The 24695-nt window shown below is 36.4% G+C and overlaps 2 protein-coding genes across 2 annotated transcripts in view; both read left to right on the forward strand.

The window, feature by feature from the left end:
- The window catches only part of LOC127435678 (mucin-2-like), a 57272-nt gene extending 47179 nt beyond the window's left edge, over window positions 1–10093 (forward strand). The window contains exons 41-46 of the mRNA XM_051689315.1: window positions 83–205; window positions 311–409; window positions 697–825; window positions 7968–8007; window positions 9401–9524; window positions 9658–10093. Coding sequence (XP_051545275.1) covers window positions 83–205; window positions 311–409; window positions 697–825; window positions 7968–8007; window positions 9401–9524; window positions 9658–9877 — 735 coding nt within the window. The 3' untranslated portion in view covers window positions 9878–10093. The remainder of the gene's footprint in view (window positions 1–82; window positions 206–310; window positions 410–696; window positions 826–7967; window positions 8008–9400; window positions 9525–9657) is intronic.
- A 3079-nt stretch (window positions 10094–13172) lies between these two features.
- Window positions 13173–24695, forward strand: part of LOC127435679 (mucin-2-like) — a 39233-nt gene continuing 27710 nt past the window's right edge. The window contains exons 1-25 of the mRNA XM_051689316.1: window positions 13173–13197; window positions 13306–13558; window positions 13965–14079; window positions 14472–14553; window positions 16272–16348; window positions 16602–16812; window positions 17047–17172; window positions 17308–17425; window positions 17517–17655; window positions 17750–17857; window positions 18144–18210; window positions 19156–19290; window positions 19557–19727; window positions 20852–20946; window positions 21089–21218; window positions 21310–21559; window positions 21660–21700; window positions 21815–21918; window positions 22093–22244; window positions 22343–22481; window positions 22665–22772; window positions 22871–23044; window positions 23124–23363; window positions 24166–24322; window positions 24522–24650. Of these exons, the coding sequence (XP_051545276.1) occupies window positions 13173–13197; window positions 13306–13558; window positions 13965–14079; window positions 14472–14553; window positions 16272–16348; window positions 16602–16812; window positions 17047–17172; window positions 17308–17425; window positions 17517–17655; window positions 17750–17857; window positions 18144–18210; window positions 19156–19290; window positions 19557–19727; window positions 20852–20946; window positions 21089–21218; window positions 21310–21559; window positions 21660–21700; window positions 21815–21918; window positions 22093–22244; window positions 22343–22481; window positions 22665–22772; window positions 22871–23044; window positions 23124–23363; window positions 24166–24322; window positions 24522–24650 (3346 nt within the window). The remainder of the gene's footprint in view (window positions 13198–13305; window positions 13559–13964; window positions 14080–14471; window positions 14554–16271; window positions 16349–16601; window positions 16813–17046; window positions 17173–17307; window positions 17426–17516; window positions 17656–17749; window positions 17858–18143; window positions 18211–19155; window positions 19291–19556; window positions 19728–20851; window positions 20947–21088; window positions 21219–21309; window positions 21560–21659; window positions 21701–21814; window positions 21919–22092; window positions 22245–22342; window positions 22482–22664; window positions 22773–22870; window positions 23045–23123; window positions 23364–24165; window positions 24323–24521; window positions 24651–24695) is intronic.

Below are 24695 nucleotides of genomic sequence, written 5' to 3' on the forward strand. Positions count from 1 at the left end.
GTTCTTCAGACTTTAAATTTAAATAGCACACTCTCAGAGACCCTTCAGCTATTTATGCATCTCTTTCCCCTCATGCCCATAGCTTGGTACCATCATCCCTGATGTTGACTGTCAAGAGTGTACCTGTACATGGGACATGGATCCTATCACACAGTTGTTCAAGACCCGCTGTCGACTTGTGCAGTGCAACAAGAATTGTGATCCTGTGAGCTGTATCTCTTAGCTGAGCTACTGTTTGGTTTGTCTCAGCCCAGTTTCTGTTTGACTTGTAGTTGTAATTATATTGTCTGTCTTTGTTCATCTTTCTCAGGGTTATGAATATATTAAGTCAAACAATAATGATTGCTGTGGGAAGTGTGTTCAATTTCAATGTATCGTCAATGTCAATGGAACCACTCATATACTGCAGGTAAAAACAAAACAAAATCACAATAAAAGTTATATATGACTTGTGTGCTATATCCCAAGTCTCCAAAAGCCATACAATAGCTTTAAGTCATAATTCACTGAAAATCATAGCCCTTTCAGCACATTCTTGATATCATGAAAAGTTTTTAAATTGATCTTGATTGTGATTTGTGTGATGAAACACTCAGATCAAGATATAGTTCATAGGTCTTGACCTATTCCTCATAACAAACCTAATGTTCTGCAATATTTATTTTTAATACAACCTTGTTTTCTTTTTGATTGTAGGAGGGAGCGGTTTTGCCCACCACAAACCAGGGCTGTGACAGAATCACCTGCACTAAAAGTAAAGGACAATTCATCACCAATAACTACAGAATCCAGTGCCCTCCTTTCAACATTTCCAACTGCCAACCTGTCAGTACTTCATACACACACTCACACATGTACACATTTCAGTGTTATACTGTGGAGGGAATTTGCTGAAAATTGTGCCTGCTGATAATGTTGTTTTAGCATCTGATTTACTGAAGGAATTATGCAAATCATGTAACGGTGACAACACACTTAAAAATGGGCATCGAACACAATTTGCACGACAAAATTCTCTATATACAGTAGATGAAGTTACTGTTTACCAATACATAATAGGTGGATCAGGATAAATTCAGGGTTTGACATAAATTATGATATTTCACAGAACACCGTCACTTTTATTGCATCTGCTCTATTAAAACCCATTTTCAATGCAACTGCTGTTGATAGATTTGAACTTTTCATGAAGGAATCGCACAAACCCCAGCAAATGGCTGTTTTTAATGTCCAAAGTGCAATCACTGTGAAATAAGGCAGAATATGATGATCTTATACCACCACATAAGATCTAATGGGACAAACCGGGTGAAAGGATATGCTAATAAAAATAATGGAATACTTATAAATTAGGTCTTTGCTCATATTTTGTATGCAGTAAGCTACTTGTTCAATTGAAACCATCTTTTATTAAGGAATTTGATGATATTAACATCAAATATAATGATTTAATGTACTGTATGTGGACCAATAATTAAAACAGTAAAGAGGCATATTGCACATCTGATAGCACACGCACATCTCCGAGATGTCTGTTTTAGATCTTTTCATCTGGAAAGCATTCTAATTAACATCTGCTAAAGATCTTGAATGATCAGATTTAAAATCATATTCTAAATCATAAATGTCTCAAAAACATCAGCTGAATGTCTTATTGACATATGAGAGAAAACGTCTTCTAGACATATTGCAGATGAGCAAACAACTTAAAAAATACATCTTCCTGATGTAAATACAGTAACACAAACACATCAAATAGATGTCTGGGTAATGTATGTGTGCTATCAGGGTAGTTTTCATTTTTATATGCCATATTTCAAAGGCTTTAGAAGTGTGTTATGCGTGTGAGGATGTACTGTACATTCATCAATCTGTTATGTACGACTAAATCATTCAGGCCTATTGAATCAAGTTAAAACTGGTTTAATCAATCAACAACAACAAAAAATATACATTTGATGGTAATTTCATCTATTGCAGGCTGGTTGTGAGTGCTAGGTTGTAGAGCAGACTACCACGATCTGGCATACTTTATTGGGGCACCACTTCACTGCAGTCCAGGCACCTGAACTGACTCTTAAAAATGCTTAAAGTACGCTCAACTCAAATCGGGAGTTACGTGACACGATGCGAGGATCGGACGTGTGAACGGCGAGCTCTGCGCACTTTGCTAGTTTTAATACTTTTAATGACATAAACCGGTGAGATTCGATACACTCTGTTCCATAGCTGTTCTAGGAGGACAATATGTCAAAGAATTCAAAATCCTTGGGATCTGGAGACTACGGAATAACGTCCGTATCTTCGGAATCCCTGAGGGAGCAGAGGGACAGAATACGGTGAAATTCCTGTATGGGCTCTTTCCAAATCTGCTCGACATAGCAGGCCATAAGCTGGAAATCGAGCAAGTTCACAGGGTTCCTGCTTGGCGATCTGCAGAGGGAGACAGGTCCCGATCAATTCTGGCCAAATTTCTGAGATCATTCGATAAAGATCTTGTGTTACGTGAGGCGAGGAGTAAATATTCTTGTTCCCAGAATTCGACAAGAGAGAAACGTGATCAATTCAAGGAATGCAAGAAACTTTTACATCAACAGAAGGTCACTTTTGCACTGACATTCCTGGCCAAATTGAGAATAGATGCTAAGGATGGCCATAAAACATTCACATGCCCGCAGCAAGCGATGTCCTTCATAAAGTCAGTGGAGTGAGTAATTCATCTTGTTGTACTCACAAGTGGACCGTCTCACTGAACATTTGCTTGACTGTTTGAGGATTCTAAGCGCTTTTTTTGTGCTGGTTCCACCTATTGGCTGGAGTTTATTTTGTAGAGTAGCACACATTCAGGACAGTTTTATGGATGAATTTACATGCTCTTGGTGCTTATTCCTCCATTTGGCTGGAGTTTGTTTTGTGGAATATTTTTTGCAAAGTCAATGGTGTAAGTCATCTTGTTATACTCACGTTGCAGCCGAGTGGATGGCTCACTGAACATTTGCTTGACTGTTGGTGATTCTGCCCACTCTTTTTGTGCTGGTTCCGCCTAGCGGCTGGAGTTTATTTTGTAGAGTATCACACCTTCAGGACAGTTTTATGAATGAATCTACATGCTCTTTGTGCTTATTCCGCCTATTGGCTGGAGTTTATTTTATAGATTATCTTTTGCTGTGTAATTCTGTCTCACATTATTTGTATAGAAACACCGGACTTGAGCAATCCGATGGCAAAGTTGTCACAGGCTTTCTTGTAGGTGTGCATGGACTGTTTGAGTTTGGAGGGACGGACGCCAGTTGCCGCTGTCATGCGGGGGTTTAATGCACATGTTTTTCTTTTTTCTGTTTATTCTAGGGGATGTTTGGGTTTTGATTGTTGCACTAATGTTGGAATGTGGTTTTTATAATCTTGTTTTTGAAACACAATTAATTTTTCTTATATGTCAAAATGTCAAATGTTAATATGAGTGGATTGTCTCTCTCCACGTGGAATGTAAATGGGCTGGGGCACCCTATAAAAAGAAGGAAGGTTATTTCTCTTCTTAAGCGTAAGAAATATGATATAGTGTTTCTTCAAGAAATGCATCTCTCTCTAAATTTGGGAGGATACGGGGTGGGCATGTTTTCTTTAGTGCTGGCTTGAGTAAGAGCAGGGGAGTCATTATGCTGATAAGTACACACATATAATTTAAATGTCTCAAAAAGAATAAAGATAAATTAGGAAGAGTCATTATTGTTTTACCTGAAATTCAGTATTAAAGTCTTTTTTTGCCCAATAATTATGCACCTAAATTTGACCATCAGGGCTTTTTTATAGATCTTGAAGGGATGTTACAAGCCGCTGGCACCCCTCATGATATAATACTGGAAGGAGACTTTAATCTTTTGATGACTCAGTCCTTGATCATAGTGAAGCAAAAGAGCAACATCGATGCTTCACAGGATGTATAAAAATCTTGGTCTTACAGATATTTTTGAACCCATCTGGGAGGGACTATAAATTTTTTCATCTGTCCATAAGATTTACCTAGATTTATTTTGTATCTTAGTCCCTCATTTCATCTGTTATTGATTGCTCAATCGGAAACATTTTAGTCTCAGATCACGCATTGTTGTGTTTAGAGGTGTTACCAAATATGGAGAAAAGGAAATCATATAGTTGCCGCTTTAATGTATCCCTTTTGCAAAATCCTGAATTCCAACAAATGTTAAAGGCTGAAATCAATGTTTATATGGAGACCAACTGGTCTTCAGTATCCTCTGTGGGCATGGCTTGGGAGGCACTTAAGGTGGTTCTTAGGAACCGGATCATACAGTATGCCACATTCACCCAAAAATCCAAGCACAAGAACTCGTGGAATTGGAAGGGATTATTAAAAGTTTGAGGCAGAGCTGAAACACCGAATGTCATCTAATGTCCTCAGAGAATTGACCCGATTGAAATACAGATATAATACTATTTTGTCGTGGAAGGTGGAGTTTTGGCTATTCAGGGCAAGACAGTCATACTTTGAGTCGGGGGATAAGGCAGGGAAACCTCTGGCTACATATATAAAACAGAGAGAGTCCATTCCCTCAGTGAAATCTGCTGGTGGTGAAATATTTACCTCAGCCATTGATATTAATAATGCTTTTAAAGAATTCTATCTTGATCTTTATAGTTCCACATCTTTGTCTACTGAAGAGGATATTAGACATTTTGTGGAACCATTAGAACTTCCTAAACTGTCAGCTGAGTAAAAAAATTCTCTTGATTCTGAGATAACCTTGGAGGAGCTTGGTGAGGTAATTAAGGCCTTGCCTACAGGCAAGGCTCCGGGGCCAGACAGCTTTGCCTCTGAATTTTTTAGATCCTATGCTACAGAACTTGCTCCACTTTTGCTAGAAGTTTATACGGAATCATTAAAGAATGGAAAGCTTCCGCCAACCATGACACAAGCACGGATCAGTCTGATTCTTAAAAAGGACATAGATCCAAGTGAGTGTAAGAGTTACCGTCCAATTTCCCTGATCCAGCTAGATGTTAAAATATTGTCAAAAATTTTGGCTAACCGATTAAGTAAAGTTATGACATCTCTTATACGTATTGATCAGGTGGGGTTTATTCGGGCCGTAATGCTTCTGATAACAATAGGCATTTCAATTAATGTCATGTGGGCATCTCACTTGATGCCAAAAAAGCATTTGATATGGTAGAATGGGATTATCTTTTTAAGATTTTGGAAATGTATTGTTCGGGAATACTTTTATTTGGTGGATTAAGTTACTTTATAGACACCCGGTAGCAGTGGTTCAAACGAATTGATTAATTTCAGATTATTTTACCCTGGATAGTGTCACCCAGCAGAGTTGCCCTCTTTCACCCTTATTGTTCTGTATTGCCCTGGAACCATTAGCAGCAACCAAATTCAACTACCTGCTACAATCTTTCCCTATAGATGTCCCCCTCTCTTATTTCAAGCAATTTGATAGCATAGCAAAGTCCTTCATTTGGAATGGTAAACGTCCCAGATTATACTTCAGTAAATTACATAGGCTGACTGACAAAGGTGGGCTAGGCCAACCCAAGATTTTGTTTTATTATTATACATTAGATCTCAGACATTTGACTTATTGTTCGCCACCACCTGAGAGAGCCCCTCCCTGGTTTTGTATTGAACAGGAAGTTCTTGCCCCTATTTCACCATTGAAAAGCCTTTCTATCAAACTAACCAGAGAAGTTAAGTTACACCCCGTTATTTCGCATTTGCATGCGGTATGGACAAAAGTGTCCAGAATGTTTAATTCAGACATTTATTTAAATGTTGCTTTGAGCAAATGGCTGAACCCAAAATTATGTATTGAAAAGTCCCCTTTCTGCTGGACAGAGCAGATTGTGAGGGAGATTAATATGCTCGGTGACCCATATGAGAGTGGAGTGTTGAGATCCTATAAAATATGGTTCAACATTATGGGATTCCCAGGTCTCAATTCTTTAGGTATTTACAACTGCGCCACCTGCTCTCTACTATTTTTGGAAGTAGCATACACCCCCCAAAAGCGGCAGATACTCTGGGAGTGGTGATTACTGCTTTTGGAAAAGGTCATGAGGCATCAGTGTATTACTCCTTGCTAATTCAGAGTCTGGGGGATGGAGCTTCAACTTCTCTCAAGAGATTATGGGAGAAAGATTTAAACTTGGTATTGGAGGAGGGAGTGTGGGCTAGGATTCTAAAAAACATCAAGTCTGCATAAGGTGCACCCTAGAGATGCAAGGGAGATGCAAGGGTGCACCTTATGCAATTTAAGATTTTACATTGATTCTATTGGACCCCCTCTAGATTGTATAGGCTTGGTCTTAAAGACACACCCACCTGCTGGTGATGCCAATCAGAAGATGGGGACGCAACCCATGTTTTTTGGTGTTAAGTTCCACAAATTTTGGTTGAGAGTTCAGAGTTTTATTTGGGACGTAATGGGCACGCAAATATCATTTTGCCCCAGACTCCTTATTTTAAGCGATGGGGAGGTCATTAATATAGGGGATAAATGCATAAGAAATTGGGTCCTAGCCAGTGTTATGATCGGTAGACAGAGCATTCTTAGGGGATGGAGTTCGGCTTGATCGCCCTCATTTCAGGAGTGGTGCACAGAGATGTGCAGGGTGGCAGCATTTGAAGAAATGTCAGATAGAAGGCTAGGCAACCTGGAGGTATTTAATAGGAAGTGGGGCAGCTATTTGACCTTTTTGGAAGGCTCTCCAGGAGGGGCAGTGGAGAGGGACTTGTAGTTTTAAATGTGTGTGATTATTATTTATCTATCTATCTATCTATCTATCTATTGATCTATCGATCTATCTATCTATCTATATTTAGTTTTTTTTGTGTTTACATTGGCTTTGACCACAGGGATGTTTGCTGGAGGTCAGGGTGGGGTTGGGGATTGGGAGGGCGAAAGGGAATAATGGGGGTTAAAAGTTGATTCTGTGCATATTTTTTTCTTGCTTTTCTGTGTCATTTGTTGGAATCAATAAAAAGTGCTAATCAAAAGAAAAAAGAAGTACCCTCAACTGCACTGCGCGTCTGGGTACAAATCTGGTCCTAACGCTCTTCTCCGTCATTTGATGTATTTTTGCTGTTATGATGCCAAAAGAATGTGCACAAATGAGTCTTTTAAGCTAATTTCATTATACCGCCTGCCAAGGGCTATAGATTTGGCTTGAACATTACCCATGTTTCTGTTGATCATGGTACAAATAATGGGGGGTTGTACCTGCTTGTTTTGATTATAGACCTTATATACAGCAACACCATCTTTTATTTTTGATGGGAATGACAACAACGTTGTGAGGGATAGATGTACATTCTCATCAATGTGCTGTACTGCAGTTAAAAGTGTTTTTGGATCATTCGAAACAATGAAAATATATATTTCCAAGAACATTCAGTATACAAAAAACTACAGACAACATGAGTATTGGAAAATCAGATAGGGTCTAAAAGCTTTATACCGTTCATGCCATTGAAGAGATGGTAAGTCTATCCCTCACAGCCTTGTTTCCATTCCCATTACAAATTAAAAATGGCACTACTCAACCCCCCATCCCCCCAGAATCTACGGCCCTGCCACCTGCTTTTCCTGGACAGTAACAGCAAACTGATAAAGGAATAGTTTAACCAAAAATAAGAATTCTGTCATTACTCGCAGTCATGTTGTTCCAACACAAAAGAAGATGTAAGGCAGAAGGACAGCCTCAGTCATCACCATTCACATTCATTGTAGGGAAAAAAGATAAAAGGAGGCGTGTTTGCGTTTAAAAGAATGGCATGGTGCAGTGCTATACCAGTGCACATAGCTCCTGGTTAAACTGGATTATGGGTGGTTCGTGAATAAGATTTCTCTCCTGAAATGCTGCGAGAAAAATTGTTTAGTGAATATGCCCCAACGTGGTGCTTTGATCAGAGATGACATTGTGCTTTTTTATTCACTCTGCAGGGCACGATCCAGATGTCAGCTGATGGCTGCTGCCCTGTTTGTGAGTATTTTAATTAGAAAACGTATGCGGCCACTTCAGAGTTTCCTCAAAGTTTTACTTAAGTATCGAGGTTTATTTGGAGGTTACAAGGAAGTACTATCTGTGGAAGAAAAAAAAGAGCCTAAACCAGGCTAAGCTGGTTTGCTGCTCTCCCTGTCTGCTCTGTTGGCTGGTTTTCAGTTGTATTTCTTTTCTTTTTTTTTTTTTACTGGTAGACCAGCTTGAATAGGCTAACACCAGAAAGCCAGTTTTGGCTGATTTAAAGGAATAGTTCACCCAAAAATAAAAATTTGCTGATAATTTACTCACCCTCAGGCCATCCAAGATGTATCTGAGTTTTTTTCTTTATCAAAACAGAATTTAAGACTTTTAGGATTTCATTTCAGGCCTCCTCCTCTAAACAATGCAAGTGAATGTCCTCCATTTTTTGACGGTCCAAAATGCATATTTAGGGTCATCAAAATAATCCATACGACTCCAGTTGACAAATAAAGTTCTTCTGAATGCAAACGATTGATTATTTTTAGAAACAAAACAATACTTATATACTTTTTAACTACAAATGTTTGCTGCGGTACATCTCTGTGACCTGCGTTCATGAGAGGGATGATGTAAGCTCGTTGGTAAGGTCACGCGTCATGTGGAGGAGTCAGGAAGCGCGTCTTTGTTTACATATTTTTTTTTATGATTATTTGTAAATAATTTTTTATTTTATTTTATATTGTTTTGAAATTTTTTTGGTTTGTGAACAGCACAAGTTTCTCTTGTAAACAATGACGCACTTCCTGCCTCCTCCTCCATGTGACGTGTGACCTTACCAACGAGCTTACATCATCCCTCTCATGAGCGCACGTTACAGAGATGTACAGAAGTGAACATTTGTAGTTAAAAAGTATATAAGTATCGTTTTGTTTCTAAAAATAATCAATCGTTTGCATTCAGAAGAACTTTATTTGTCGACTGGAGTTGTGTGGATTATTATGATGCACCCTAAATATGGATTTTGGACCGTCAAAAAATGGAGGACATTCACTTGCATTGTTTAGAGGGGGCCTGAAATGAAATCCTAAAAGTCTTAAATTCTGTTTTGATGAAGAAAGAAACTCAGATACATCTTGGATGGCTGAGGGTGAGTAAATTATCAGCAAATTTTCATTTTTGGGTGAACTATTCCTTTAAGCTGTTTTTCATCAGGGATATTTCTAAAAAATAAAAGAAACCATGTGAAATGTGTTGTTGCTAATAAACAGATGTGCTGCAGCAACTTAGAAGACCAAGAATTTCACCCTCGGTTCTGTTCTTTAATCTTTAAATGCAAGGCTAGATTTCTTGTTTATTTGGGTTGAACATCTGATTAATGTGCTTGTTTGTACTCTGTTGTCTGTGTTTGTAGGTGTGGACAAGAATAGAGGATGTCAAGTAAAGACTGTTCGTAAAACCATACTTAACAACAACTGCGAGTCAGAGAGGAAAATAGACTTGACTTTTTGTGGGGGAGAATGTACCAGTCATAGCAGGTGAGTACACACATAGGCCCTGTTCCAAAACCTTTTGTGTTTTTATGTTTGGGTGAACTATTCCTTTTGATCATGATGCAACAAAGGTTTTTGATTATATTAATATCTGTCTTTCCCTCTTTCACACGTGTAGGTACTCTGAGCCTGGAACGCCCACTTGTGGCTGTTGCAGGGCAACTCGCACAAGTAATCGCACAGTATCTCTTGGTTGTATAAATGGAGACATAGTAACCCACACATACATCCATGTTGAGCAGTGTGCCTGTAGCGAAACTAACTGTCAAGGTAGTGGGGTGAGCAAGCACATACTTGTAGAAAATGCCTGGAGGAAACGCAGCCTCAGACTGCCGTGAGCACCAGTGATTCCAGAGGTCAACAACCCTAACATTCTGAAAAATCTCGAGTATCTGTTTAACTTGAAATGAATTTGAATAGTATATGTTTTACATTTCTAAACTTTAAACTAAGAGCTTTTAATTTTTCTTAAATTGATTCTTTGATAAATACAGTATGTATCCTTCTGCTTGTTTAAAATTAAAAACAATTAAAAAGGCAACCTGAAATTCAAACTTAAATGTATGTGTGTTGACTTCAACTTGCATTGCCCCAGAACGTATACCTTACTACCAGTGGTGGGTATAATCTTATTACAAAGTACTTAGTTACTGTAATCTAATCACTTTTTAGTCCAAAAAGTTGTGTAACACATTATATTTTAGATTCGTGTATTAAAATTATTTACTGGCTTTCAATTTAGTTAACTACTTTTAAGTGCATTACATTGGTTACACATATTTCTAAGATAATATTGTTTGTGTGTAATGCATTTAAAATGCGAATTCATAAATGTACGTTTGTTTGTGATTCTATGACAGCTGAAGGGTGTGTGACAATTAATTGTTTTTGTAATTTGATGAACAGAAAAAGAAAAATTTCTGTGAAAAGTGTTTTAGAAAGTGACTTTTAGAAAGTGATTACTTTTTCAATAGAGTAATCATTAAAGTAATCAATTTACAGTTTTAAAGAACCAATTAGTTTCTTGCAGTCATGTTGTTCCAACACAAAAGGAGATGTTAGGCAGAAGGACAGCCTCAGTCATCAGCATTCACTTTTATTGTAAGGTAAAAAAGATAAAAGGAAGTGTGTTTTCGCTTAAAAGAATGGCATGGTGCAGCACTATACCAGTGCACATAGCTCCTGGTTAAACTGGATTATGGGTGGTTTGTGAATAAGATTTCTCTCCTGAAATGCTGCGAGCAAAAGTGTTTAGTGAATATGCCCCATCGTGGTGTTTTGATCAGAGATGACATTGTGCTTTTTTTTTTCACTCTGCAGGGCACAATCCAGCTGTCAGTTGATGGTTGCTGCCCTGTTTTTAAGGATTTTAATTAGAAAATATATGCAACCACTTCAGAGTTTCCTCAATGTTTTACATAAGTATCGAGGTTTCTTTGGAGGTTACAAGGAAGTACTATCTGTGGAAAAAAAAAGAGCCTAAACCAGGCTAAGCTGGTTTGCTGCTCTCCCAGTCTGGTCTATTGGCTGGTTTTCAGTTGTATTTTCTTTTTTTTTATTATTTTATTTTTAGTCATCTGTAGTGGTTAGTAACTTACCCAACACTTCTAACCACAAAAAGTAACTGTCCAAATGATGTAGTCTGTTGTTGAAATAACTTTTCACTGGCTGCATAATTTATTAATAAATGTAAATTGCTTTAAAATGTTAAGAAACTCTAACATCAAATGGACTGAAAGCAACCTGAAGTATGAACGATTTCTGTGCGCACAAAAAGAAAAACAAGGAACATTAAGGGTCAAACAGGATATAGGTCATGTTACAATGTTTTCTGTCAGAAACATCTTGTACATCTTCAGCTGAATATTGACTTTCTGTAGAAGCTCATCAAATGTTAAGATCTCTAACAATCATTGGGTGATTAGGTAGCACAGTGGGACAAACAAGGCCAGGGTGTCATTTACAAAACATAGTTATGATCACATTTGATTAGAGATTCAATGGGTTTTATCCTGTGTAAAAAAGAAAAAGAAAAAAGTGAACAACACGGGATGTATAAAGGCATAAAATGCTAACTTTGATTGCCTTCTCCGTTGACATATTGAAAATGCCAACACTCAGTTGTATGTATGGCAACCAATTGTGATTATAAACTTCATCTGCAATACTAAAACGAAAAGTCTATAATAATCAGCTATAGTACAGCTAAAATAATCAAACCAAATTAAATTCTATAGGTATGTCAAATGGTTATTGATTAACCATTAATTATTTGGATTCAATTATGGTAAAACGTATTCAAATGAATTAAAAGAGAAGCAAATGAGAATTTTTAAGAGAATTGTACTGTGAAAGGCAATAACTTTAAGGTATAGTAAGGTATTTCTAACTGAAACACAGACTGCACTCTGCATCACTGGAGGTAACAGTTTAAAAAGTAACTTTGTAATTTTACAAGTCAATTGAAAATGTTAAAACATTTTTTTGGGGGGAAACAGCCATTTTGAAGATCTATTTGGAATAATTAAGAGTTTATTTTTTATTATTTATTTAATGGTATTTTTTATATCTTTCTTGTGAAAATGGTAACAAAGCAATGAAAAACTAAAACGGCAGCATAGCTAGTATGTATTTGTATTTTAATAGGAATCCCTTCTTTTTCCAGCAGACAGCTTTCTAAATTGCCGGCTTGCCACACATTCAAATTTTGTCCTGGGCCCTGTGAATTTTAGTGATTTCGAAATGACTGTGCAATTTCTCTACAAATTGTTGAATTCCCACTGTCAGGACTCACATCCTTGTTTAGTTTGAAATTATAACAGAGATTATTGCACTGTTGTGAGTATTGAAAGGTGTGTCTTATCAGCAAGGTTTACAAAATTTTGTTTTTATCTCAAAAATGGCTGAAACATTAAATGTTTATTTTAAGGTTCAAAGATAATTTTCCATGGTAATGCTTTATCCTGGGTTACACCTTCTGAACAAAGATTTTACATTTCCAAAGAAAAATTAAAATTCACTATAAAAAGACAAGCACTGACAGATAGGATACATTAGCTCCAGCAGAAGATGAATGCTTTTTCCATGGGGACCATGAAGATGTCCCGAATGTGGATGGTGAGATGGGCCATACTACTAATGGGGTTACAGTCAGCACAAGCAGGTTAGTAGATTAAAAGAAAATGTTAATGTGTTTTCTTCTCATTTTAAAAGCTCCACTTAACTTTTTGCATTATTATTTTAAATATGCATCTCTGTCCTTCTCTGATTATGCGGATGGTTTGACAGATCCTACAGACTTTATGTGGCCAAAAGTAACTGGTAAGTTTTCCATTGTACTACATGTACATTACATGTACTAATTGCATTGTGATAAAATAATCAATTCCTTAACAGATGCCAAACTACATCCTCGAACTGTAACACCAGCGCCTTTACCAATGTCTGAATTAATTGAAACACTGTCTTGTGCAATAAATATCCTCAGCTATGAAATAATGATGTGATAATAAGAATAAATGAATCTTAAAAACTTAATTCATATGTTCAATAATTTCAAAATGCCCAATGACGCATTTTCTACCATTTTACAATGATGTTCCTTATGGTCTTCTTTTTTTAGTATTCCCTATCATGAAAAATGTGATGGTAACTACAGGTACAGTATGAAGTTCTTCATAGATTTTTAAATAGTTGAAACTGGTTCAGTGTTCAGTTTAGAACACAACAGATGACATATTTATAACCCCTTTTTTTCCTGTTTTAGCTGAACTGAATCCTGATCATCAGTCCACGATCTGTAGCACATGGGGAAATTTCCACTTCAAGACCTTTGATGGTTATTTTTTTCAACTGCCAGACACATGTAACTACATTCTGGCAAGGATAGTTCAAGATTTTAACATCCAAATGCAAAGAAAGATTGTAAATGATTCAATAATTTTCAGCACAATCATTATAGAGTTGGAGGGGACAGTCATCAAACTCAGTAATGGCAACATCATTATGGATGACCAAGTGTGAGTTTATTTTTACTATAGCTTAAGACTGCAACCAAAATATTTCAATATTAATAGTATTTTTTTTTTTTTTTTTTTTTTTGTTTAATTCATCAATGTTGTTGTAATGCATTTGGATACATTACAATTTTAAAGCTTAAAGTTATAGATATAACTAAAATATATACTAATATAGTTTAGACTAAGATTACATTAAACACTTTCTCATCAATTCACATGAGTGGTTTGTTATAAAAGATTTATAAATAAATATTTCATAAATGTATTAACTTTATATAGTAAAGACAGTAAAACCATATATACTGGTTAACTTTTAGTAATTAAGTTAACATTTCAAACACATAAAATCTCCTTAAAATAAATTCTGATGTTGAATGTTGACATTTTCTGCAACTTGTTTTGACAGGGTGTCTAAGGCAACCTATAAGAATGGAATTACAATCGAGCTACGCACATCAAGTGTTAAGATCTCTAACAAACATGGATTGACTGTCTTTTGGGAGAAGCAAAATTCTATATTGGTATGCTAGTTCTCTGTTCAAATATATACACATTTGAACAAATAAGGCTTGATTTCAGTCCTCTTATAATCAAAGACCTCATTCAAATATGCGCTTTTTGCACACAACAGAGACAAGAAACATTAAATATAAAAATAATGAAATTGGATATTATTGCCCACAAAAACATGAGCGATCTTACAATATCTTGGATGTCTTTGAATATCTACTTTGAGTATACTATATATATACAATATTATAATATAATAACATATATATATATATATATATATATATATATATATATATATATATATATATATATATATATATACATACATACATTTCAACTTAAAATGTAGAGAATGTGTTATTTTATCTCTGACAATATTTTATTATACGATGTTCACCAGATTGAACTTCCCACAAAGTACCAAGGCCAGACCTCTGGACTCTGTGGAAACTTCAACGGCAACAAGACTGATGATGAAAATGGTAAACCTCACATTTTGATGAAATCACCTGTTAACTCCTTCTTAATAGGATGACAATGCATCATATGTCTGATACTTTTTAAACGTCTTTCAGCAAATCAGCTTGCAATATCCTATCTGTTTGCTTTAACAATAGACCTTATGCACAGTAGCACCATCTTTGATTTTCAACATAATGAAAACAAAGCTGTGAGGGATACACTTAACGTCACTTCAATGACATCCACTGTATAAAGCTATCAAAAAGCTGTAAGATCACTTCTTATTTTCCACAACACATGTTGTCTGGAGTTTTTTTGTCTGCTGAAATTTCTTGGAAAGATATTTTTTCAATTTTTCATCAGCGAAACGATCCAAAAACACTTTAAACAACTGTACAACCCATTGAAGAGACTGGACGTCTATCCCTCACAGCCTTGTTGTCATTCCCGTCAAAAATCAAAGATGCTGCTGCTGTGAATGGTCTATAAGGGACTTCGGCAAAGGTCTAGGCACTATAACAGCTTCAACTGGCCAAGAACCGCTCGTTTAGACAGGAAAAGTCATCTAACTGACATTTTAAGTGACCAGTCACAGTCAGAATTGTCATTATGGGGTGTTTAGGGGCTGGGTTATCGGAGATGTATCATACCATAATAAAAGACCGACATGCTGGAAAAAAATTGTTTATATAATAGCGGGCGAGACTCTGTGAGCGATTGCACAGAAAACACAAGGGAAAATAGCAGAGTGTATAGAGTCTAAGTACAGCACAGAAAACCTCATTATAGGAAATTTCACAGACATAATGAAGTAAACAAATCAGAATATGAGGCTCTGCTCGTGCATTACTGCTTTACTTTCTGCTCCATGCCTCAAATGAAACTCTGAATAAACTCTGAAATCTAAAAAAGATTTGATGTCACTAACCTGGCAAACTTGGGCAATTATCTGTGATTATTTCATCCTCAAAAGTACTTATTCTATCTACGCAGAACTTTGTGAACGTAACTCTGATAAAACATCCTGTGTCTGTCTACTTGCGGAAGTTCCATCGAACCAGCCAATCAGACTTGCGCTGAGTTGATCGAGAAAGCGTTTTCCAGTTGAGTGTGCTATATTCATCAGCTGATTAGAGAACAGACTGAGGGTGGTCAGTGGTGGTGCTGTCTGAGGCTGAGAGTAGCTTTCACATAACTTGCATCGGGGCGTCAATGCACCACACAGCGCCAGCATCAAGCGCCACTCTAAACTACACATGATGAGAAGCGTTGCAAATAACATCATGGAAGGGCGATTTTAAGCGGGAGTTGTGCACAGTAAACATTCAAAACGTATTTGGAATTAGAAGAAAAAAGTAATTGTAATTACTTAATTGTAATAAGAGGTCTTGTTTATGTTAAGGTCTTTTTTAAGGTCAAATTTAAATCAGAAATTAGGTCTCTGGATGCTCTGATTATGAGACATGCAGTATCTCTTCACCAAGTTTGACCATTTTAAAATGCCTTTTTGCTTTGTGCTCATTAATAAGCAAATACTTGTGTGAAAATGACTTTGGCGTTGTTGTGCTGAAATCTGACTCCCAGATTCTTACTCCCCGCTACCTGATTGGTCCTTATCCCTAAAGCCCACCCCTAAACATAAGGATACTAGGGAGTGAAAAATTGTCATGACAGCCCAACTAAATTCCATGTCAACTTTATCTATATTATCATGTGTTAACATCTGAATAATTCTCAGGTGCGGCGACATGGAAAGAGTCTACTGAATCCTGTGAGGAAATTATACTTCACTCCAATGATCAATGCGAAAACCAGGTATAATGAGTTAAAATCAATGTTTTTGTAACGATTTAATTTATTTATTTTTTTTATTGCCTTCACATTTCTTAAAATGAAGAGGATCTAATTTTCTGATCAAAACATCTGTACTTTTTGTTTGTATTTATTTTATATGTAGAAAAAAATCCAATTAAATTTTTTTATTTTATTTTTTTATTTACCTTAATTGAGTGGCCCCTGACCTAACCTCACCAATGGATGCAGCAGAGTCTTTTTTTCTACCTCCTAGACAAGTATTTGTCAGCAGTATCTCAGTAGTTCGGGGTTTGATGATTGTCACCGTGTGTTGGACATGAGTTCATTTGAAAAGGCCTGCGTAAACGACCTGTGTCAATGTTATGGCAGCCACGACTGTCTCTGCAACACACTCACAGAGATTTCACGACAGTGCACACATGCAGGTGGCAGACCGGGAACATGGAGAACAGACCAGCTCTGTCGTGAGTATGATTTTTGGAAGATGATTGTAAAGAATTCAGTCATTGGAATAGTATGACAGTCTCACTTGAGGGTGACATCAGTTACTCATCAGATAGATAGATAGATAGATAGATAGACAGACAGATTGACAGATAGATAGATAGATAGATAGATAGATAGATAGATAGATAGATAGATAGATAGATGAAGCAATTATGTTGTTTTTTTGTGATACTATGTGTTCTGTCGAGCAGCAAAGAAATGCCCACTAAACATGGAATACTTGGAATGTGGCAGTCCATGCAGAGACACCTGCACTGACACAGACGGAAGCATGTTGTGTAAAGAACACTGTGTGGATGGCTGTTTCTGCCCTGATGGTGAGACTTGATTTACAATATCAGTAGAGACGGTTTCTTGCACCTTGACAAAAAAGAATTTTCCTCACCATTTGCGAATCAGACATATTTGGTTCTTCTTTGGTTTTCATCGCGATTTGCCTTCTCTTTGTAAAGGTACTGTGGAAGATGATATCGGTCATAGCGGTTGTATATCTGTGAACAAGTGCCCATGTGTGCATGATGGCACAATATACCAATCGGGAAAATCATACACACAAGCGTGTAAAACATGGTGAGTCAGTTGTGATATAAATCACACATGCACCAGCCACTTCAATTTGACAGAATTGATTCACAATAACACAGCTGTCATATTGCACCAGTGCGTGTATTGCTGGATTTTGGAATTGCACGGATCTGGAATGTCCTGGAATCTGCTCTGTTGTTGGAGGGTCTCACATCACCACTTATGATGGAAAAAGCTTCACCTTCAGCGGCAACTGTGATTACATTCTCACTAAGGTCTGTGATTCTCAATACAACAATTGCTACTTATAATTAATTATAGTCACTGAAATGACAAATGATCTGTTTATTATTATTTGTATTATTTCAGCACTCTAATGACAATGATATTGCTGTTCTGGGCAATCTGGCAAAGTGTGATTCAAGCTCAACAGACACATGCCTTAAATCTATAAGCCTTGTCATCTCAGGGACCACTGTAAGCACTGTGTAATTTCTTTTTTATCTTTAATAATTTACAATATACCTGATGTCTTCATTAAAATCTTTATTATATCTCAAATTCTAAAATACACTATACTAACAAGTAATGTAAACTGAATGTAAATGAGTTACTTTTTTATATTCTGAAAAAAAATAATATATATATATATATAAAATACATGTGACATCATGCCCTGAAAATACATCAGTCTTTAAAATACATAATTTTGTAAAATACATAAATACATCTATTTGTTGTTGTTCTTTTCCTTATAAAACAGATTAGTTTTTCCTCCATTGGGGCTATCACACTGAATGGAAAGAGTACATATAGCCTTCCTGTCAAAGGTAGGTTGTCAAATCAGAATAGGTTTTTATTGGCCAGGATTGCCCTTTCAAGGAATTCGACCTGGTGGTTGCCAGTCTGGTCACATGTTGAGTTTGTCAGGAGACTACATTGTAGATGCTTTTTTCTGTCATTGGATGGACATTAAATAACAAAATTAAGACAGAAAATGTTTATATTTTTTTTACCATTGTTACGGGTGGGTCCTACCCAAAGGGCAAAAGGACAGTGAAGGGACTTATCCAGGTCATATTCCATCACTGGAATAAAAGATTTAAAAAAAAAAAAAAAAAGACTGCTGTGAAAACAAGGAATTAAGTGACAAGATGATTAAAGATAGAATATCACATCTGATCATGCGCATGCGGATTTTATTAGGGGAAACCGTGGAGTGCTTTAACACAGTTTGCATCAACATCTGTAATGTTGTGTTATTTATTTTATTTTATTTTATTTTATTTTATTATTTATTTATTTATTTATTTGTAGTTATAAAATGTACTTATTCAAAATAATTAAGCCATCCCCTATAACATTTTATAAACATATAGGAAACAATGTGATTAAAATGTATTAACACAATATCAAAAAATGTACAAATACAATTGGAAACAAATATAGAAATACATACAAACATAGGCTAACAGTGTAGGTGTGTGTGATGGTGTTAAAACTCACTCTGTTACAATCCCTAGTCTCCCCTAAAGTATATAAACAGTAGGCCAGAAGAGAGCACACAGCCCCGTGGATGATAGCATTACATACCCCTGTGATACTTTTTTAAAACTATAAGATCAAATTTCCTTCTCTGAAAACAGCACAGATCTATTACAAATCAATATATTGTGTACTTCATTGTTATTAGCATATAAAAAGCACAGTTGTGAGTCATGAATCTTAAGTGGCTTGTTTTCTTCATTACCCACCCATTCATCTCTTTGTCACAGATGGTGTGGTCATCTTCCAGCCCTCATCCTCCTTCATTATTGCTGATTTGAAGAGTCTTCGTCTAGAGATCCAGCTGGCTCCAGTCATGCAGTTGTATATTGTAGCCGGCCCTAAAGAGAAAGGGAAACTCAGTGGTGAGCTTAAGCAAAAAGTTATCATTTTGTCATTTGTATATCAAAATCAGCTTCAATACATCACAATCACAGTTTTTTTTTTTTTGAGTAATGGCCTCACCTTCTGCACCCATGATTCAGAAAAAAATTGTTAAAAGATGAATCACCTACTGTAGACAGTCTGTGTAGTAACAGGATTACTGTACTGTGGAGTACAGGATTTTATTTAATGTTGCATTGTTAATATTGTGTCTCTCTAGTTAACTCCTTATACATGTTTTTCTCAGGTCTTTGTGGAAACTATAACGATGTCCAAATAGATGACTTTAAAACCGAATCAGATATTATAGAGGGGACACCAACAACCTTTATCAATTTTTGGAAGCACATGAACAGCTGTCCAGATCTTGACAACACATTTATTTTAGAAAGCCCCTGTAGCGTGAGTGTACAAAAAGGTACTTTTAACTTTCTAAACTTTACAGTGGAAAAATATGTTATATTTCAATGTGACCACGCACCCTTTGCCTAGATTACAGCTCTGCACACTCTGGCCAGTCACTCAAACAACATCACAAGCTATCCACCTGGCCTGCTTTTTAAACAGTATTAAAAGAGTTCCCATGTATGCTGGGCAAAAACTGGCAACTTTTTTTTTTTTTTCACAATTCACTGTATATACAGTGTATATATATATATATATATATATATATATATATATATATATATATATATATATATATATATATACACACATACACTACTGGTCAAAAGTTTTGAAACACTTGACTGAAATGTTTCTCATGATCTTAAAAATCGTTTGATCTGAAGGCATATGCTTAAATGTTTGAAATTATTTTTGTAGACAAAAATATATTTGTGCCACCAAATTAATTTATTTAATTATAAAACCAAAATATAATGAAAAAAAGTTTTTGAATATGGTTACTTGGCCCAAATAATAAAGAAAAGCAGCCAATAAGTGCCCGACATAGATGGGAACTCCTTCAATACTGTTTAAAAATCATCCCAGGGTGATACCTCAAGAAGTTGGTTGAGAAAATGTCAAGAGTACATGTCTGCAAATTCTAGGCAAAGGGTGACTACTTTGAAGATGCTAAAATATAACACAGTTTTGATTTACTTTGGATTTTGTTTAGTCACAACATAATTCCCATAGTTCCATTTATGTTATTCCATAGTTTTGATGACTTTACTATTATTCTAAAATGTGAAAAAAAGAAAAAAGAAAAATTATAATAAAGAATGAGTAAGTGTTTCAAAACTTTTGACCGGAAGTGTATACATATATATACTGAAATGTTTGTTTTGTACAGATGTACCAATGCATCTCATTTATATTTGTCCAGGCATTTAAACATACACCTTTAGATAATTTTTTTCTTTAAATCATGAGAAAAATGTAGAAAAGTGTGTCCAAACATTTGACTGCTAATGTATGTTGCATTTGGACATTTCTGAAGCACCTTTCTTGACATACTTGACCTAATTTTGTTGGGATTAAAATATAGCTGTGCTAAACAGGGGGTGAGCAAAACATATTTTTTTCCTTTTTATTTAGATAAAATGGCTAAAGAATGGTGCATCCAGCTTACAAACCCAAATGGAACATTTGCCCCATGCCATTCAGTAATATGTCCTGAGATTTATTATCAAGTGAGTCCTTTTGCACACACACACACACACACACACACACAAACCTGTCTCTTCTCATTTTAATATATGGTACATGAAATATAGTATATACAAGTTTAAAAAGTCACCTTCATGTGTGCAATTTGGCTTTCATCCTTTGCAGAGGTGCGTCTATGACACCTGCAAGTGTGCAGATATTAAGAAGTGTATGTGTGCAGCCCTGTCTACCTATGCCCACGCCTGTGCTGCCAGAGGTGTCATTATTCAGGGATGGATGGATTCCTACCCCTGCGGTGAGAACTTTGTGTACTTTTGTTTCTTTGTATGTATAGTTTCTCAAGCCTGCTCTTTTAAAAGACTGCCTGTCTGTCTCTGACTATACAGACACAATTTCGAAGTGTTCAAACAACATGAAGTACTCCTACAGTGTGACCAGCTGTGGCAGCACCTGCCGTTCTCTCAGTCAGCAGGATTATACCTGTACAGTGTCCACACCTGTAGATGGATGTGTCTGTCCTGAGAACACCTACCTCAATGATGCAGGCAGCTGTGTGCATGCTGACCAATGTCCTTGTTACTCTGGAAGCCAGGTCATAGAGCCATCAGGGATAATTTACAAGGATGGTGAAAAATGGTACACCCAATTTATTGTCAGTATAAACCCTGGTAAAGGAAACTCTTGATGACCATATACTGTAGTAACTCTTCATTTTCAATATTTTGTCATATTACAGCACCTGCAATCGTGGCTCTTTAAAGTGCTCCAGCCTAGAAGGTAAACTACAATACTACTAGCCAAATTCAAACTTGAGGCATCTGAGATAATGTGACACTTGTGTGACTTGGACAAGTTTAACACTCTTTATCAACGTGCCTGTTCTGTTTTTAGACTGTGTGGCTCCTGTGGTCTTTTTCAACTGCTCAAAGTACGAACCAGGACAAAAAGGAAAAGAATGTGAGAGGACATGTCAGAACAAAGACACAAACAATTGTGTGAGTTAGGATGGATGGGTGAAAGGATAAAAGCATAATCGATTTTTTATTAGTTTTTATATGTTAGTTTTGTTATTGTATATAGTTACTGTTACATGAAAGTAGGGAACAAGATGGTTGATGTTGTCCCTCTTGTTTTTTTATTTTTGTTTTTTGTTTTTTTTTTGGCTATAGGTGAGCACAGGGTGTAAATCAGGATGTATGTGCCCAGATGATCTTCTGGCTGATGGTAAAGGTGGGTGTGTGCAAAAAGAAAACTGTCCCTGTGTCCTTAATGAAGTCACATATTCACCTGGGAAGCAGGTTCAACAGGACTGTAACACCTGGTAAGCCAATCACCCATGTTATAACACTGTTATATGTATTTATCAGTCCTTGCATGTAATGCTTTATTATTAATCTCTGTTTATGTTCCTTATTTCAGCACATGTAAAGATGGCAAGTGGACTTGTACAAATAAAGATTGTTATGGCACATGCACCGTCTATGGCGAAGGTCATTTTAAGACATTTGACGGAGCGAGATATTCTTTCCACAAAGACTGTGAATACATCTTAGCTCATGTATGTGTCCCTCTAGCTATAAAGAACCTTTTCTAAAGAGTCTTAAAAATATTAAATTACAAATATTTCCCCTTGTTGTCTTAGGAAAAGATAAACAAACAGTTTCAAAATTCTTTAGAAACCCTCTGTGTGGCTGTTTCAGCAAGTCCAATTATTCACTGCCTGACACCTTATTCACTATAGGATTATTGCAATGAGAACCACAGTCCCTCTTTCCGCCTCATCACAGAGAACATGCCCTGTGGCACCACCAATACTATTTGCTCCAAGTCCATCAGTCTCTTCATTGGGGTGAGGTATTTTCATAGCTCAGTCAGTGGATTTTGTTTTGTAATTGTGATCATAAATTATATATTTTGTTAATGCAACTAACTATTCAAATCCAGCAGACAGACAAAATTATTTTATCCGAAGAGAAAGGAGTCATTGTTGAAAGCAACAAGACTGATCAATATAAAATCCGTTCTGCTGGGATCTACATTATAATCGAGGTCAGAAATCTTTTAAACTTAATCTGGGACAATAAAACAAGTCTGATGCTCCAACTCCATACCAATTTAAAGGTACGCACTATTCATACCTTAATTACCCTTACCCTTTGTTTACCCACTTACCTGACCATCCACATGATCTCTATTGCAGGAAAAGGTGTGTGGACTGTGTGGAAACTTTGATGGTAAAGCAAATAATGACTTTGTAAAGCATGATGGAGGAGAGGTGACAGATGCAGAGGAATTTGGCAATAGCTGGAAAGTTAATCCCAGCTGCCCAGATGTAACAAACCCGATGGACATTTGTGAAAAAAATCTTCATCGGAGTGCCTGGGTTGAAAAACAATGCGGCATCATCACAAGTGATGTTTTTAAGGACTGCATTTCTCTTGTAAGTAACAGTACAACGTTTTTTTGTTTTGTTAAAGGTGATACGTTTTCTATAGGTTAATATGTAGAGACAACTACTGTATAAGAAAGTAATTCATAGGTTGAGTCCCCTGAAAAGTGTAAACACTGCAGCTCTGTGGCATGAATTTGGGGCCAGATTTTAAGTTGGCCCAGGGGTGCACAGCACAACAAAATTAGCAAAGCAAATAAAAGCTGAAAACACAATGGAAATAAACCACAGCACAACAAAGGTAAGTTATGGCCCACAACACAACGGAAAAGCCACAAGACAACCAAATTAAACCACAACACAACGAAATTAAGCCACAACAAAATTTGGCCACAACATAACAGAAAAGCCACAGCACAATGAAATTAAGCAACAACACAATGGAAAGGCCATAGACAAATGGAAATCATCTTCAACACAATGAAATTAAGCCACAACATAACAGAAAAGCAACAGTACAATGAAATTAAACCACAGCGCAACGAAATGAAGGCACAACACGATGAAAAAAAAAAAAGGAGCCAGAGATTAGGCCACAGCACAACAAAATGAAGCCTTTTCTTTTCTGACAATTATGTTGAGTTATGGCTTAATTTCATTGTGTTTTCAGCTTTTATTTGCTTTGCTAATTTTGTTTTCTTGTGCACTCTTGGGCCACCTTAGGATCTTTTTGTCCAACCAATAGAAACCAATTGTTGTGTGAAAAAATCATTATTTTTGCAATTAATTTAGTAAAATCACTTATGGTATTACATGATGGAAGCTTTGAAATATTCTGTGCCTTTGTCTCTAGGTGGACCCTTTACCATACTATGATGCCTGTAAAAAGGACACCTGTGCATGTATTACTGGGGGTGATTGCGATTGTTTCTGCACTGTGGTGGCAGCCTATGCTGCTGAATGCCGTAAAATGGGAGCTTGTGTGGCATGGCGGAGCCCAAATATTTGCCGTAAGTCCCAATATTTCAAAAAGCTCTAAATGTTTTTTTTTATTAATTTTTTTTAACTTTTGGCTATAAATATAAACACACACTATAAGATAGAAGTTACTATCTATCAGTATTCTGCAGGTTTAAATAAATGTGAACTATGATTTCATGTCTGCTATTATGTTGTCACAGTGCTAACTGAAAGTGATTGTTCTTGCAGCTTTGTTCTGTGATTACTACAACCCTTTGGGAGAATGTGAGTGGCACTATAAACCCTGTGGATCGCCCTGTATAAAAACCTGCAGAAACCCGTCAGGGACCTGTTCTGATCAAATTCCTCTTGTTGAAGGTTAGATTTTAACAATGGGTTGGACATTAAGGAACTGCTCGTGTG

The sequence above is a fragment of the Myxocyprinus asiaticus genome, chromosome 46 (assembly GCF_019703515.2).
Source record: "Myxocyprinus asiaticus isolate MX2 ecotype Aquarium Trade chromosome 46, UBuf_Myxa_2, whole genome shotgun sequence".
Lineage (NCBI taxonomy): Eukaryota > Metazoa > Chordata > Actinopteri > Cypriniformes > Catostomidae > Myxocyprinus > Myxocyprinus asiaticus.